Source organism: Chiloscyllium plagiosum, chromosome 27 (assembly GCF_004010195.1).
Source record: "Chiloscyllium plagiosum isolate BGI_BamShark_2017 chromosome 27, ASM401019v2, whole genome shotgun sequence".
Classification (NCBI taxonomy): Eukaryota; Metazoa; Chordata; class Chondrichthyes; order Orectolobiformes; family Hemiscylliidae; genus Chiloscyllium; species Chiloscyllium plagiosum.
The window spans coordinates 6,608,165-6,623,702 of record NC_057736.1 but is presented as its reverse complement, the minus strand read 5'-3'; the positions used below and the strand labels follow the sequence as shown (position 1 = coordinate 6,623,702).

The window sequence follows — 15,538 nt, the reverse complement described above, 5'->3', positions numbered from 1 at the left end:
TGGCGTTTGGTATGCTTTCCTTTATTGGTCAGAGTACTGAGTACAGGAGTTGGGCTGTACAAGACATTGGTTTGGCCTCTGTTGGAATATCGCCTGCAATTCTGGTCTCCTTCCTATAAGAACGATGTTGTGAAATTTGAAAAGGTTCAGAAAAGATTTACAAAGATGTTGCCAGGATTGGAGGATTTGAGCTATAGGGAGAGGTGAATAGGCTGGAGCCGTTATCCCTGGAGTGTCAGAGGCTGAGTGGAGACCTTATAGAGGTTTACAAAATCATGAGGGGGATGGACAGAATAAATAGACAAAGTCTTGTCCCTGGGGTGGAGTCGTCCAGAACTAGAGGGTATAGGTTTAGGGTGAGGGGGGAAAGATATAAAAGAGACCTATGGGGCAATGCTTTCCACGCAGAGGGTGGTACGTGTATGGAATGAGCTGCCAGAGGAAGTGGAGGAGGCATTTGGATGGGTATATGAATAGGAAGGGTTTGGAGGGATATGGGCCGGGTGCTGTACATCTCTATGACTGGTGAGTCCCCCACTCTGGGGAAAATGTTTCTTGATATCCACCCTCTGTACCTCTCATGATTTTGTAGACCTCAATCAGGTCCCTCCTTGACTGCAATCTTTCAAATGAAAACAATCCTAATCCACTCAACCTCTCTTGGTAACTAGTGCCCTCCATACCAGGCAACATCTGGGTAAACCTCCTCTGCACCCTCTCCAAAGCATCCACATCCTTTCGGTAATGTGACAACTAGAATTGGATGCAGTATTCCAAATGTGGCTGAACCAAAATCTTATACAACTGTAATATGACCTGCAAACTCTTCTATTCAGTTCCCCATCCAATGAAGGAAAGCATACCTTATGCCTTCTTGACCACTTTATTGACCTGTGTTGCCATCTTCAAGATACAATGGATCTGAACACCCAGATTTCTACTGTACATCAATTTTCCCCAAGACTTTTCCATTTATTGTATAGTTCGCTCTTGAATTGGATCTTCCAAAATGCATCACCTCAAAATTGCCCAGATTGAACTCCATCTATCGTTTCTCTGCCCAACTCTGCATCTGTCTATATTCTGCTGTATTCTCTGACAGTTCCTTTCACTATCTGCTCCTCTACCAATGTTAGTGTCATCTGCAGCCAGATTGTGACAGAGAAGAAAATGCAAGCACTCAACTTCACTTCAAAACATTGGGGAAAACAAGACAAATTTTGGAACATGCCATCTGGAATGACAGAATGGTGCTCCCAGTAATGTTTAATCCTGGTAGTGCAAGAGTTCGCCAAACGAGATAGAATGGGACCCCTCTCAAGTTTGCTCTTCGAACAAGGCAGCATGACAGCCCAATACTGACTACACTCTCTCTCTATCGGGCTGGTAGACAATACTTGGTCAGTTTCAGCTGAAGAATGATCACCAGTAAACTTTCAAGTATGCTACCAAGCCATTTCAAATGCACCACGGCCCTGGTGAGAGCAAAGAGCAAAAGCAACTCTGTGTTTATGCTCCAACACTGAACGCAAACCCAGCTGACAAAGTTAAGTTTTACAGCAGCCTCCATGGACTCTCGTCATCCTTGTCAATTTCAATCAGAGTTGGTCGCAATAGCCTGGCATGAAAGGGAGAGCTTGGAAACAGAATGAAAATAGTCACCTGCTCTTGGAAGTCTACACACAAGAGCAGTCACTCATAATTATCATCATCTTACAACAAAAAGACTGTTTCAGAACACACAGACTCATCCCTGTTCTCAGGGTAATGACCTAGGCCTAACCACCTTCAGCTACTTCATCAATAACCTTAAAGTCAGAAATGGGGATGTGTGGACAATGTTCAGCATTTGCCAATCCTCAAATAATGAAGCAGACTATATCCCAAACACAGCAAGACCATGACCACATCCAGGCTTGGGCTGAAAAGTGACAGAGAACACTTGCGCCACACACCTACCAGCCAATGATCATTTCCTATTAGACAGAATCTAACCATCATCCCTTCACATTTAATGGCGCTACTATTGCTGAATCCCTGACTATGAATGTTCTGGGGATTACCACTGAACTAGACTAGTCATATAAAACCAGTGGCTAAAAGAGCAGGGCCAGACGTTACGAATCCTGCAGATAGGTAACTCACCCTCCAAGATCTATAAGGCACAATCAGGAGTATGATAGAATCCTCCCTTCGTGCCTAGCAACACATCCACAATCATTCACACCATGCTGACATCAGTGGGAATGAGGAACGGGGAGTTGTGCGACAACGGTGGAGGGGAAAGGGTTGGAGGAATAAGAGGATAGGACAGATTAATGCGTGGCTGAGGTGCAGGGAGCTGGGATTTAGATTTCTGGGTCATTGGGATCTCTTCTGGGGCAGAAGTAACTTGTGCAAGAAGGATGGGTTGCACCTGAACTGGAAGGGGACCAATATGCTGGTGGGGTGTTTTGCTAGAGCTACTTGGGAAGGTTTAAACTAGTGTGGCAGGAAGTAGGCTCTGAAGCGGTAGTGAGACGAGAGAAGGCTGAAGCTGTTACAGAAATTAAAGAGAGCAAGTTAACTAAACAAGGCAGGAAAGAACACAACAGAAGAAAAAGGGAAGGCTGATGAATTAAAATGCATTTATTTCAATACAAGAGATCTGACAAGGCACGTGAACTCGAGGCATGCATGGGAAGAGATTGGTTCAGGGAGTGGCAAGTTCTCGAGCACTTTACCATCCTTCTTAAACAGTGGCACCACTTTGGCCAACCTCCAGTCTTCCAGCATCTCACCTGCGACTAATGATGATACAAATATCTCGGCAAGAGGCCCAGCAATCACTTCTCTAACTTCCCACAGAGTTCTAGGGTACACCTGATCAGGTCCTGGGGATTTATCCACTTCTGTGCATTTCAAGACATCCAGCACTTCCTCCTCTGTTATATGGATATTTTGCAAGGTGTCACCATCTATTTCCCTACCTTCTATATCTTCCATATCCTTTTCCACAGTAAATACTGATGCAAAATACACACTTAGTATCTCCCCCTTCTCCTGCGGCTCCACACAAAGGCCGCCTTGCTGATCTTTGAGGGGCCCTATTCTCTCCCTAGTTACCCTTTTTGTCCTGAACATATTTGTAAAAACCCTTTGGATTCTCCTTAATTCTATTTACCAAAGCTCTCTCATGTCCCCTTTTTGCCCTCCTGATTTCCCTCTTCAGTATACCATTACTGCCTTTATACTCTTCTAAGGATTCACTCGATCTATCCTGTCTATACCTTACATATGCTTCCTAGTGGCGAATAATTAACAACTTACTAGTGGAGGAGGTTCCACAAATATCCCCATGCTCAGTCCTGAACTAGAAGGCATAAGTTTAGGGTGAAAGATATAAAAGAGACCTAAGGGACAGCTTTTTCACAGAGGTTGGTAAGTGTATGGAATGAGCCGCCAGAGGAAATGGTGGAGGCTGGTACGATTGCAACATTTAAGAGGCATTTGGATGGGTATATGAATAGGAAGGGTTTGGAGGGATATGGGCTGGGTGCTGACAGGTGGCACTAGATTGGGTTGCGATATCTGGTCGGCATGGACGGGTTGGACCGAAGGGTCTGTTTCCACGTTGTACATCTCTATGACTCTATGCACCAACAATACTGGATAACTGCACAGTGTACTGTCTCCAAGCAGAAACTCACTAGGTTTCCTTAGAATGCACCTTCCAAACCAGTGGCCATGACCATCTAAAGGATGAGAACGACATCACCTGCAGATTTCCTTCCAAATCACTTATCATTGGGATTTGGAAATACATCACTACTCATTAGGTCAAAATCCCGGAACTCACTCCCTAACAGCATTGAGTTTCCTTACAAAATACAGACTATAGTGGCTCAAGGCAGCAGCGTGTCACCACCTTCAAGGACAACTAGGGGTGGTCAATAAATGCTGGCCGAGCTAACGATGTCCATATTCCGTCAATGAATGACGATACTTTTAAAAAATAATACCACAATGGGTCAAACAAGTCACATCAAGATGTCGTCTAAATAACATCCTTCACACAAGAGTCATGCAATCCACCAATTCCTTCACTTTTCAAACCTAAATCCAAAAACAGGTCTAGAGACAAAGAAATGTTAAGCCAACCTGGAAATCTCAACCTCAACTTGCAAAGATAGCCTCAAGCAGAATTCCAGAGAGTAGTCTGGCGCACTCTAATCACACTGATGATTCCTCTCCTGAAGGATGCAGGAACACAAAGCTGTAGACGAGACAAATCCAATGCAGCCATCAGACCCAGCCAAGAAGAAAAGGAAGCAGTTTGACAAAAATGATGAGGAAATCCAAGATCTGCTTGCAACAACAAGGTCAGCTCATCAGTCCTACCTAGCCTGGCCAGTCAACAGAAAATGACAGCATTTTGCAAAATCTGTGTCATTTAAAGCAAATGAAGAAACATCCAAACTTAATGGTGGATTTTACTGATGAACTCAACACACCATTAATGGCATTATAAGAAGTTTCTAAGATGTGCTAACATCTGTCTGTGAACCAGCATATCCAACTAAAACGCTTAGTAAAACCAATGACAAGGTGTTATATACTGAAACGGCATCAGTGTTTGATTGATGGTCAGAATACTTTGAAATATTTTTCAGTTCCAAGTGCAGGAGGAAGGACACTGCAACAAACAGCCTGTCAAGAAAGAAGTGTAAGAAAACCAATTGCTGGAGGGAACTGTGACTGCCATTACCTTAAGGCGGAACTTCATGTATGCTTTTGAGCTGTTGGAGGTATTATCAACCTCAGGCAGCTTCAAGGTCACACAAAAAGGCACAAGAACTTGCCTGCGAGTTTCTTTTTGCTGATGACAGCACTGTCGTGGTCCACTGTCAGTGAGATATACAATACACTGTACTATACATAACACATTTCCAAGGCAGCACAATTCCTCAGTTTCTTTGATTTTAGTCCGATGTCCGCGAGCCCAAGAAGAACACAGACTTCCAAAGCATCATCATGGGAAATGAGATGAATGCCATCAAGCAACTTACCTATTGTGGATTGTCATTTTGTTTGATGCAACCACAGAAGATGAAGTGGACAATAGGCTTTGAAAGGCTAACAGCATATTCGAGAGACTCTACAAATGAAGGTGGAGCAATCAGGGCCACAAAACACAAACCAAATTCAAGGTGTACAAGATCATGGTTCTCTCCATCTTTCTGTATGAGACAAGTTATGGATCCTGCACAGCACTTTGAAGATCCATTGGGAGGACTGCATCTCAAATAGCAAAGTTCTGGAAACAGCCAACATTACCAGCACTGAGGCTATTTTCATGCAAAGTGAATTACGCTGGGTGGGTCACATTGCTGGATGGATAACCTGCTCACAATTGTGTTGTATGGAGAACTGATCATTGATAAATGAGGCAGAGTCCCCCCAAATCAAACATTCCCAGGTCTCCCTGAAGAAATCCCCTTTCTTTGGGACTAGGCAAAGATGCAGCATTAAACAGAAAAGGAGGAAAACAAATAAATCCAATTGCCCCAAGTAGCAATAATGCCTTGATTTGCACCTGGTGAGAGAAAATCTGTCCAATCAGGGAGTGATCTGACTAGCCACCCTCAGGCTGGAAACGAATAAGTGCAACCTTCTTTAAAAATATTTGTCAGTGAATAAATGCTGAGGGATGTCATAATTTTAAGCATCATGGTAATTAGTAAACAATGGACACCAACATGAACAAAAAAGTCCAGTATCACCTCTTTGCAAAGTATCCATTCTATTTTCATAAAGGCCAGAACAATAACTCTGCTCATGTGCATCAGAACAAGCAAACAACACCAAATAGCCAAAGGGTCTAATCAAGTTTGCTCTTCAATGAAACAGTAAGTGTTTCACTGAAGGTACTCCATAAGCACTCTGCCAGACATAGCAGTTTCAAATTCAAGCATCATTTCCCAATAACTCGTACAATCTTGATGGATAAGAAAAGATTAGAGACAAGAGAGGGTGGCTCAAGGTCAGGAGAGGAAGAGTAACTCATTTAGGTATGCAATGAAGAGATAGAGAAATTATACACAGTTCAAATCAGGCTACTGAGAAGTGAGGCCTGAGATATGGAGCATGGAAAAATTAAATATGGAACATAATTTAAAATATTCTCTTACAACAGAAAATAAGCTATCTAGAACATCAAGGGCAATCAAATTACTAAACAAGGTACATTAAACTTTACAGATACAATTCGGGAATGTCCATCAGATTATGTGAATAAGAATCTTGAGGGAAAAAAAAAGACCAGATATGCCTCATCTAGTGCAAATTTTTCATTTCAAAGTAGTTCATATGGTTCTTCCATCACACCTTAAATCTAGTTACTTATTATCATGAACATTATCAAACATCTTTGGAGGTTCTGTCAGCAAGTTTATGCACACTACGCAGCATACACTCAAAATCATTTTGTATACATAAGAGTAACTTTTTAATATTAATTCTATTTATCAATTTTATCTAATCTTTGACAAATATTTTAAAAATTGAAATGTGTTTGGTAATGAACTGCTTACCTGAAGCTCCCCATGCACTGTCCCGCCACTGATCCCCAAGAAATATCCCTTTAGGTCCATCTTTGTTTGGATCATCAGACTCCCAGAACTTCTTACCAGGTAGAAGCTGCTGCAAATGACAAAGAAAGATTTTCAGAGAAAAACAGAAACAGAAAGCAGACAAAGTAAAACAAAATAGAAGTTGTTTTTGCTGAAACTCATTTCAAGTCCCAAAGCTGTTCAAGAGACTGATCATCAGCAGAACCATTGGAAAAATCACCTCCAAGTGCAGTGAACACTAGCTGCGTTCCCCCGTCCCACCCCACTAAGAAAATTATCCAGTACTTGCATGCAAAATGTTCTTCTACATCATGTTTCCCCAAAATTTCTTCCATGTTGACATTTTTTCCCAAACCTATTTTTAAAAAAGGCAGCCACAATTTTCCACTGGCCAGCTCATCAAAAATCTCAAAATGAAAATTAAGGACATCACAAATTAATTACCAAATAGAAGATGAGCAACTAATAAGGTGAGAAAAGGCAAAGCGATAGAAATGTTTCAAGGCTCATTTCCAAATCTGTTCTGGGATTGCTGATCCAAGACACCATTAAACTCAACTGCCCCGTAACATATTTCCTCTGAGGAAGGGGGAGAAAAAATTAGACACAGACAAGAAACTTCTACTGGAAAACCGTCTGCATATTTAGTCGGAACAAGATTCATCATTCGTCAGATTCATTAATGAAATATTGGAGAATGGCCATTGGGTTTGATGGACAGAATGCCCTACTTCTGCACCGATATCTTATAGTGGAGGTGAATAGCCTGCAGCGGTCCAGATATGACACTAAATAAACACGAAGCAACTTTGCTCAGTAATTGGACAACTGGTGCTGGGAGCAAGACAAAAAAAACATTTAAATATAACATATGGCCAAACAGAAGGCAGACAAGTGAGCATCCTGAGCCAATGGACAGATACAGAAGAACAGGAATTTCTTAAAAAGCACAGTGACTTTACAAACCTGCCCCCATCCTTCCCACCAAACAGATAGTAATTTGTGCAAGTCTGTGGATGTTAATTTATGAAAAAGAACAGTCAACGGCTTTTACTTTTTATTAAACAAAAATCCCAACAAATCACGGTTGTGACGACAATACTGGTCTCCTTGACGAACAATTTTAAAAAGCCTTTCAACAATAAATAACATAGCTGATGATTACAGATACTTAAAAAAACAGAAAAAGAAAAAAGTTCTTAAAATCTTCAATAAATCAAGAAATGCATTCAAATGCAATGTAAAATTAAAATTTTGCTAACGAAAGATCAATTTAATGCTTCAGCCAGATGAATACATACAGGCTGCAATCAGCTCAAAGCTCAAGGATAACTAGTGACTGTTACATTTTCTACTGTACACATCAATGCTCTAAATACTGTGATTAATGTTTTACTTTGTATGGCATCTCCATAATTTGGAACCTAGTGTGTATTCATGAATTGTTCAGAGATCAGAACTAAGATTACCCTCCTGTGGCATAAAATTATGCATTTTTAAAAAGAAACACTCCATCCAAATGTGGAAATGCACTTAGAAAAATCACATTTTCTATTGCTTGCTTTACAAGTAGGCCATGAAAATAAACTGTGTATTTAAACATATTGAAGGTTATGATTATTAAACTCCAAAAATTTTCTAGGGATTGATGTACGCATCTTGTAGAGAAAATGCTCCCCAAGCACCCTAAATCTCATTTCTTTTTGTACCATGCTTTACTTAAAATACCAAAGCAATGCATAATTTAATACTTAAAAATAAGACATATTTGCACACCTGCACTGGCTACCACAAAAAAAGCTTTCAATCAAAGTTTAGAAGGACAAATGCCATTCCAAAACGAACAAGAGTCCTTAGCAATTAAGTGTGCAAACTTTCCACTGCATTTCAAAAAGGCCTGAACAATCACTCTATTGTTAATCTCAACGTTTTGAAGAACTGACATTCTACAAAATAATACAACAATGAGGTAATAGAAACAGATGTGCAAGCCACTTGCTCAATCATTGCTCTTCCCTCCAAAATCCAAGGTGAATCAGACATTCCTAACAATACACAAGATCAGAAGATATAACAGCAGAATTGAGCCATTCAGTCCATCATGAATGCTTACACTGCAATTGCCTTCCTAACTGCCAACTGATGCTGCATGTTAACCTTAAGAGAGTCCTGAACTAGAATTCCCAAGTCCCTTTGTGGTTCAGATTCTGAAAACTTGCCCCATGTAGAAAATAGTCTACGCCTGTATTCTTCCTTCCAAACCATAACATCACTCCTTTCCACCTTTTAGTCGATCAGCCACTTCTTTGCCCACTCCCCTAGCTTGTCCAATTCCTTCTGCTTCCTCAACACTATCTGTCCTTCCACCTACCCTTGTGCCATCTGCAAATTTAGCAACAATGCCCAAGTTCCTTTGCCCAGATTGTTAATGTACAACATAAATAGTTGTGGTCATAACATGGACCCCTGTGAACTCCACTAGTCACCTACTGCCATCCTGAAAAAGATCCCTTCATCCCTACTTTTTGTCTGCTGCCAGTCCATGCCAGTACCTTGTCACTAACACCAGAGACTCCTATCTTGTCTAGCAACCTCCTACGCGACACCATGTCAAGGTCCTTCGGAAATTCAAGGAGATTATACCCACTAGCCCTCCTTTGTCAAATGTGCTTATTACTTCCTCAAAGAATTCTAACAGATGTGTCAGGCATGGTCTCACCTAGGCCAAGCTGTACCAATTCAGCCCTATTTTACCATACACTTCCCAGTATTCCACAATCTCATCCTTTATACTGGATTCTAAAATCTTAGCAATGACAGAGGCCAAGTTAACTGACCTATAGTTCAGTCCTCTGCCTCCCTCCTTAAACAGTGGTGTTGGATTAGCCATTTTTCAGTAATTTGGGATCTTCCCCGACTCTAGTGACTCCTTAAAGATGGCTCTACAATGCATCTATAACCTCGTTTCTAACTCTGGGATGTAGCCAATCTGGTCTGGGTAACTTGTCCACCTTCACATCTTTCAGCTTCCTCAGCACCTTCTCCACTACATTCACTTCTGCCCCCAGGCTCTCTTGAGGTTCTGGCATGCTGTTAATGTCTTCCCACTGTGCAAACTCATGCAAAGGATCTATTCCATTTCTCCGCCGTTTCTTTGATCCTCATCATTACTTTCCAGTTTCATTTTCCAGCAGTCCAATGTCCGGTCTTGCTTCTCTATTACCTTTTAGATATTTAAAAAAGCTCTTGCAATCTTCTTTTATGTTACCAGCTAGCTTACTTTCATATTTCATCTTCTCCAACGTTGCTGCCTTTTCTTTCCAAAATGTTATCCCCTGCTAGCTTTTAAAGGCATCCCAATCCTCCAGCTTTCCCACTAATCTTCAGCACATTGTATATTTTTTCTTTTTGCTTTTTTGCTGTCCCTGACGTTCCTTGTCAGCCATGGTTGCCTCATCCTCCCTTTAGTAGGTTAATACACTAGGAGAAAGTGAGGACTGCAGATCAGAGCTGAAAAGGTGTTGCTGGAAAAGCACAACAGGTCAGGCAGCATCCAAGGAGCAGGAGAATCGACATTTCGGGCATGAGCCCTTCTTCAGGAATTATTGGTCTGGATGAGTTGGACCAAAGGGTCTGTTTCCATGCTGTACATCTCTATGACTCTAAGTGTAATATCTAATGACTACCAACCAAAAAAGCAGTAAAATGCTTCTATTGATGTAAACACTGGAGGGACGAGAGTCTATAGAAGCTAAGAAAAGGCTGTTTCCTCAATGATAAAATCTATTTATATAACTGCAAACGGCTGCTGAAAACAAACAGGCATCTTAAATCAATTCACCTGTGGCATCATATTTCAGTAAAAAGGGTTCCAACAATTAGACACAAGTATGACATTGGTATTGTACACATTTTGAATCCTTCATGCACAAAGCAACTCCAAACAGCATATTTCATTGAAGTTATTAGAAATGTATCCACCAACCAATTCCTCAATATCTGTTTTGAACATTACTGTTTTCTTCAGTAAGATTCCTAACAAGATCAGAAAGCTACCCCCAGCATCAGACATGAACATAAAGGTCCTTTGGTTTTGATAAGACCACTCATCATACCTCCTCTTCATTTGTTTATGTTTTGATACAGTCTAATGGTTACTGGATACTGTACCTTTCTACATTCTTCCAACAATATTGCACACGAACAACAGTAAAAAAAAAATACCGCACTGAGTATCATCTCATATCCAGCCAGAATCACTGCAAATCACTCAAACAGGAAGCCCAACTGACATCCCCTTTCCTAGTTCAGGAATGCCAGGAGCAATTGTCGTACCACTTTCCCACATTATAATGGCAGAAAACTGGTGAATCATTGGAATTCGCTACCGTCAGTGTCTGTACATACCATAGCTAAAGTATATTTAAGATCGAGATTGATTATTTTTTCGATACTAACAGAACATAAAAAGCATCAGAATAGGGCAGTAAGACGGAGAGGAGCTAGAACAGCACAATCTTTTGAATGACAGAGCAGACATATGGATGAGATGGCCAATTGCTGCTCCAGCTTTTTATTTGAGAAGAAATCACCTTATCTTAGCTGTATAGCTAGTCACAGTGTGAAGAGTGGCTTCAGTACAAGAAGAAACATGAGCATACAAAATAGTAGCAGGAGTTGGCCATTAAGCTCCTAAAGGCTGCTCCACCATTCAATAAGATCATGGTTGAGCTGACTGTAACATCACATCTACATTCTCGCCTCCCCCAAAAATCTTTCAATCCTGTGCTGACCAAAATTCAATTAAATATTCAAACATTCTACACCCACCACTTTTGAAAGAAGAGTGTTCCAAAGATTCACAACCCTGAGAGAAAAGAATTTCACCTCATCTGCTTTAAGTGGATAACCCCTTATTTTTAAACTGTGATTATCAGGTCTAGATTTTCCCACAAAAGGAAACTTTGTCTCCACATCTTCCATCATCACCTCCAGGATCTTGTACATTTCCATCTTGTTGCATCTTACTCTTCTAAGTAACAGTGGCTTAAGACTATTATGTTCAAACTTTCCTCAGAAGCCAATCCATTCATTCCAGTCCTCATTCAAATAAACTCACCTCCAACACATTTATAGCCTCTCAAATAATAAAGGTACTAATATATCAATATTGCTCAGGTATTCCATACACAGCCTCATTAATGGCTACAGCAGCATAACCTCACTACTTCTGGATTCAATTCTCCTTGTGATAAATGATAACATTCTGTTAGGTTTCATAATTAATTGCTGTACCTGGTTAACCTTTTGTAACTCATGCACAAGGACAGAGAGATCCTTCTGCATCTCAGATCTCTGCAGTCTACAATTCAGATTACGCATTTTTTTATGCTTCCTGCCACTTCATTAAGTGGCAGAAGAGGCTGGACGGGCTGAATGTCCTACTCCCTAATTTGAACGTACTGTACCATCTAAACAGTTTTTGGTATTGTTTTTCGAGAGCAAGAAATGGCACTTATCACACAATACATTCATATTCTTGAAAACAAATAAGCACTTCACAGCTTATTAGCTTACTTCATTTAAGCGAACACAGTTGTTCAGCAGGCCAATTAGTAATGAAAAGAGTAACCAGTCAACTTATTCTGGGGGGTTTGGCTGAGGGATGAACGTTAGCCAAGACATTGGGAAACCCACACCCACTCCCTCACTTTGTCCATTCATTTCACCTGAATAAATTTACTTCAGACAAAGTAATACCCTTGCAATGTGGGCCTAGAATGAAAGCTTGATTTTGGAAGTAGAATCAGAATATACAACTATCTGACCCAAACGGTTAGAGTTTGAGCTACTTTAACAATGTGAATTTTAATTTGAATTCTTGGGTCTCAGTGGCTGTGGGGTATAAATCCAGCTAAACCTGGTTACACAGGTCTGTGGTCAGATAATGAAAAAAACACTTAACAGAAAAGTGGACCTCAGAATGAGAGGAAAATATGAAATCAGGCGGTATGAATCAATGTGCAGACCAGCACATGCACTGTAAACACAAACATTTAGAAGAAATAGATTCACAATTGGTATTTGACATGGACAATATGGTGCTACAGCTTGAGACAAACAGCTGCTTCTGAAAATTCTTTCCAAAACACTGATGTCTTTCTTGGATGCCTTTGAAGAACGCCTGATGGCCAATGAAGCAAATGACTATGCTGCAAGTACCAAAACATCACAGTCATTTAATTTCACGAGGCTTTGTTAGTTTCGTAAAGAATTAAACTGAGCTATGTCTTGAAAAAAGTGAAATTCCAACTATTAGAGGAATTAAAAAGGGATGGAGATGGCAGCGTTTAATGGTAAGTGACTAGATTCTTGACCATACTTTTATGAAAATGCAAGCGAAGAAGGGAAATGGGTATAAAGCAGGAAAATTCTCTTTCGGTTTTAAGGTTACTGATAATATATTGGCATCCATCAAATAACATACACAAATTGTGGCTCCTGTTATAAAAGTTCAGACCACTACCACAGTAACAGCAGCAACCAAGACATTGATAACTATCCCTGCCTTAGAATGACTGCAACAAGTTTGTACAGTTGTAATTTTACAGTGTGATTGTTTAAACACACATCTGAAAGCCTGAACTACTTTATTTGCTGAAATGCTCAAATACAACTTGCAATGTTGTGAAAGCTTTGGAATTAGTCACAATAGCACGATCATGAATGAGCAGAGTACTCTTCTCATTCAAATATCCCGTGAAGTACAAGCACTGATCCGGTTTGGGAATTAAACAGGTGTGGTATTAGGAATTAAAACAACTTTAAGCAAGGATCACATTAGACTACATGGGACACATCTGCCCCAGTTAAGTGCCAAATGATTGGGTCAACTGTGCAGCAACAGCAGACCATTATAAATATATCCGTCTCCTCATTAGCCATCCTGCTCTTTGCTACTTCCACTACTAATTGGGTGATCAGCTAAAAAGAGCTCCCAAAGCTTCCAGTTCGTATTCAGAACAGTGGCCATTAATTTTAAATCAAATGATGACTGATCAGGAGATAATGGGGCACAAGAATACAAAACTACTTAAAAGAAAATCTGGAGTACATGCTAAAGAGTATCGCTACAGCAATTAAACCTCACAATTAGTTAACTAAAACTTGAAAATCTGAAAAGCCATAGCAAGCACCAGAATGCCTGCCACCGTGCTGCAGCATTCCACCATGCAAAGAATTTGCATGGGTAGCACGGTGGCACAGTGGTTAGCACTGCTGCCTCACAGCGCCTGAGACCCGGGTTCAATTCCCGCCTCAGGCGACTGACTGTGTGGAGTTTGCACGTTCTCCCTGTGTCTGTGTGGGTTTCCTCCGGGGCTCCGGTTTCCTCCCAGTCCAAAGATGTGCAGGTCAGGTGAATTGGCCATGCTAAATTGCCCGTAGTGTTAGGTAAGGGGTAAATGTAGGGGTATGGGTGGGTTGCGCTTCGGCGGGTCGGTGTGGACTTGTTGGGCCGAAGGGCCTGTTTCCACACTGTAATGTAATCTAATCTAATCTAAAAAAAATTTCCATTTTCCCCAATTCCAGTTGTTAGCTTTGCTACCTCTACAGGATTAGTGACTCTAACATGTTACAACAAATACCTCATTTTAGAATTTTGTATCTCAACTTAACCCTTTACTGATCTATGTAATATATATGAGCATGCATCTTTGTTTTTATTAAGTCAAAGGCACCATGCTGGTTTCAAACTGGTGCTCTATCAATACAACTTCTCTTGATACAATAACTTTTAACAAAATACATGTCCCAAGAAATGCTATCAAACAAACTGCCATACAAGCCTGCCAAGTGACCAAAGGTTTAGCCAGAGGCATTTAAGCAGTGTTTTAAATGAGGGGAGTACTGGGCCTGAGTAGCTCACGAAGGGAGTTCCAAAGCTGAAAGCCAAACCTGCAGAAGGCAGAATGAAGAAAGCCAAGGATGTATGAATGGCCAGATGGTTAGGAATTCAATGATCTTAGAAGTTGGAGGGGGTTTAAGACTGGGACACCTTCGAAAGCTTGGTGGTGGTTTGGTGGGAGAGGGAATAAAAAAAAATTGTTGGATCAAAATCCGGATCAGGTCAGTAAGAACAATGGTTCAGTGCGACATGGTACAAGTTAGGGTAGGAACAATAGAAATTAGAATAATATCTAGTTTCTAAAGGATATAAGGTGAGACACAGTCCAGGAAAACACTGAAGTAGTTGAATTTAAAGCTAACAGAAGCATGAATGACTGCCTCATTCTGCTCCTGCTGAAACAAACGGGTGCCTTGACAGAAGTGGAAGGAGATGGCCTTGGTCATGGAAGGAACATAAGATTGGATACTCAGGTCATGATCAGGTAGGATGCCAAAAGTCATGAACAATCTTAAATAAAAATGAATTCTTGAAAATACTCAGATTTGGCAACGTGTGCAACAAGAATCAAAAAAGTTAATTATCAACCTGGGAATGAGTAAACATTGCTCCTTTCTTCCAGAACCCACAAGACTTGAGTTTATCCAGCATTATGTTTTGGATCTGCAGCATTCTGCTTTTAATCTGCTTCAGTCTTAGACAGTGACCTGAAACGAGATGGTGTTTGCAGCAGGGACCAATGGCAACAGCCTCAGTCTTCCCAACATGACCAGAGAGAAATTTCTGTTCAGGACATCAGATGAATAGTGGGACAAATCCACCAGAGGAGGAACGAAAGAGAAGTGCCTGCTCTTTACAGCCAGGTGTCACTCAGCATACACGCGAAACCCGACACGGGTTCTCTGGATGAAGTGGCCCATGCACTGTAGAGTTGAAAAGTAGGACATATGCACCTTTCTAGCAGAACGGCTAACAGGAATAAAGCAGCTGAGTTGAGGTGCTTCTCCTGCACACCAGCCAA

The 15,538-nt window shown here is 40.9% G+C and overlaps 1 protein-coding gene across 1 annotated transcript in view; it reads right to left on the bottom strand.

The window, feature by feature from the left end:
• The window catches only part of LOC122563497 (pumilio homolog 1-like), a 120,413-nt gene that overhangs the window by 73,784 nt on the left and 31,091 nt on the right, over nucleotides 1-15,538 (bottom strand). The window contains 1 exon segment of the mRNA XM_043717294.1: nucleotides 6,573-6,681. Coding sequence (XP_043573229.1) covers nucleotides 6,573-6,681 — 109 coding nt within the window.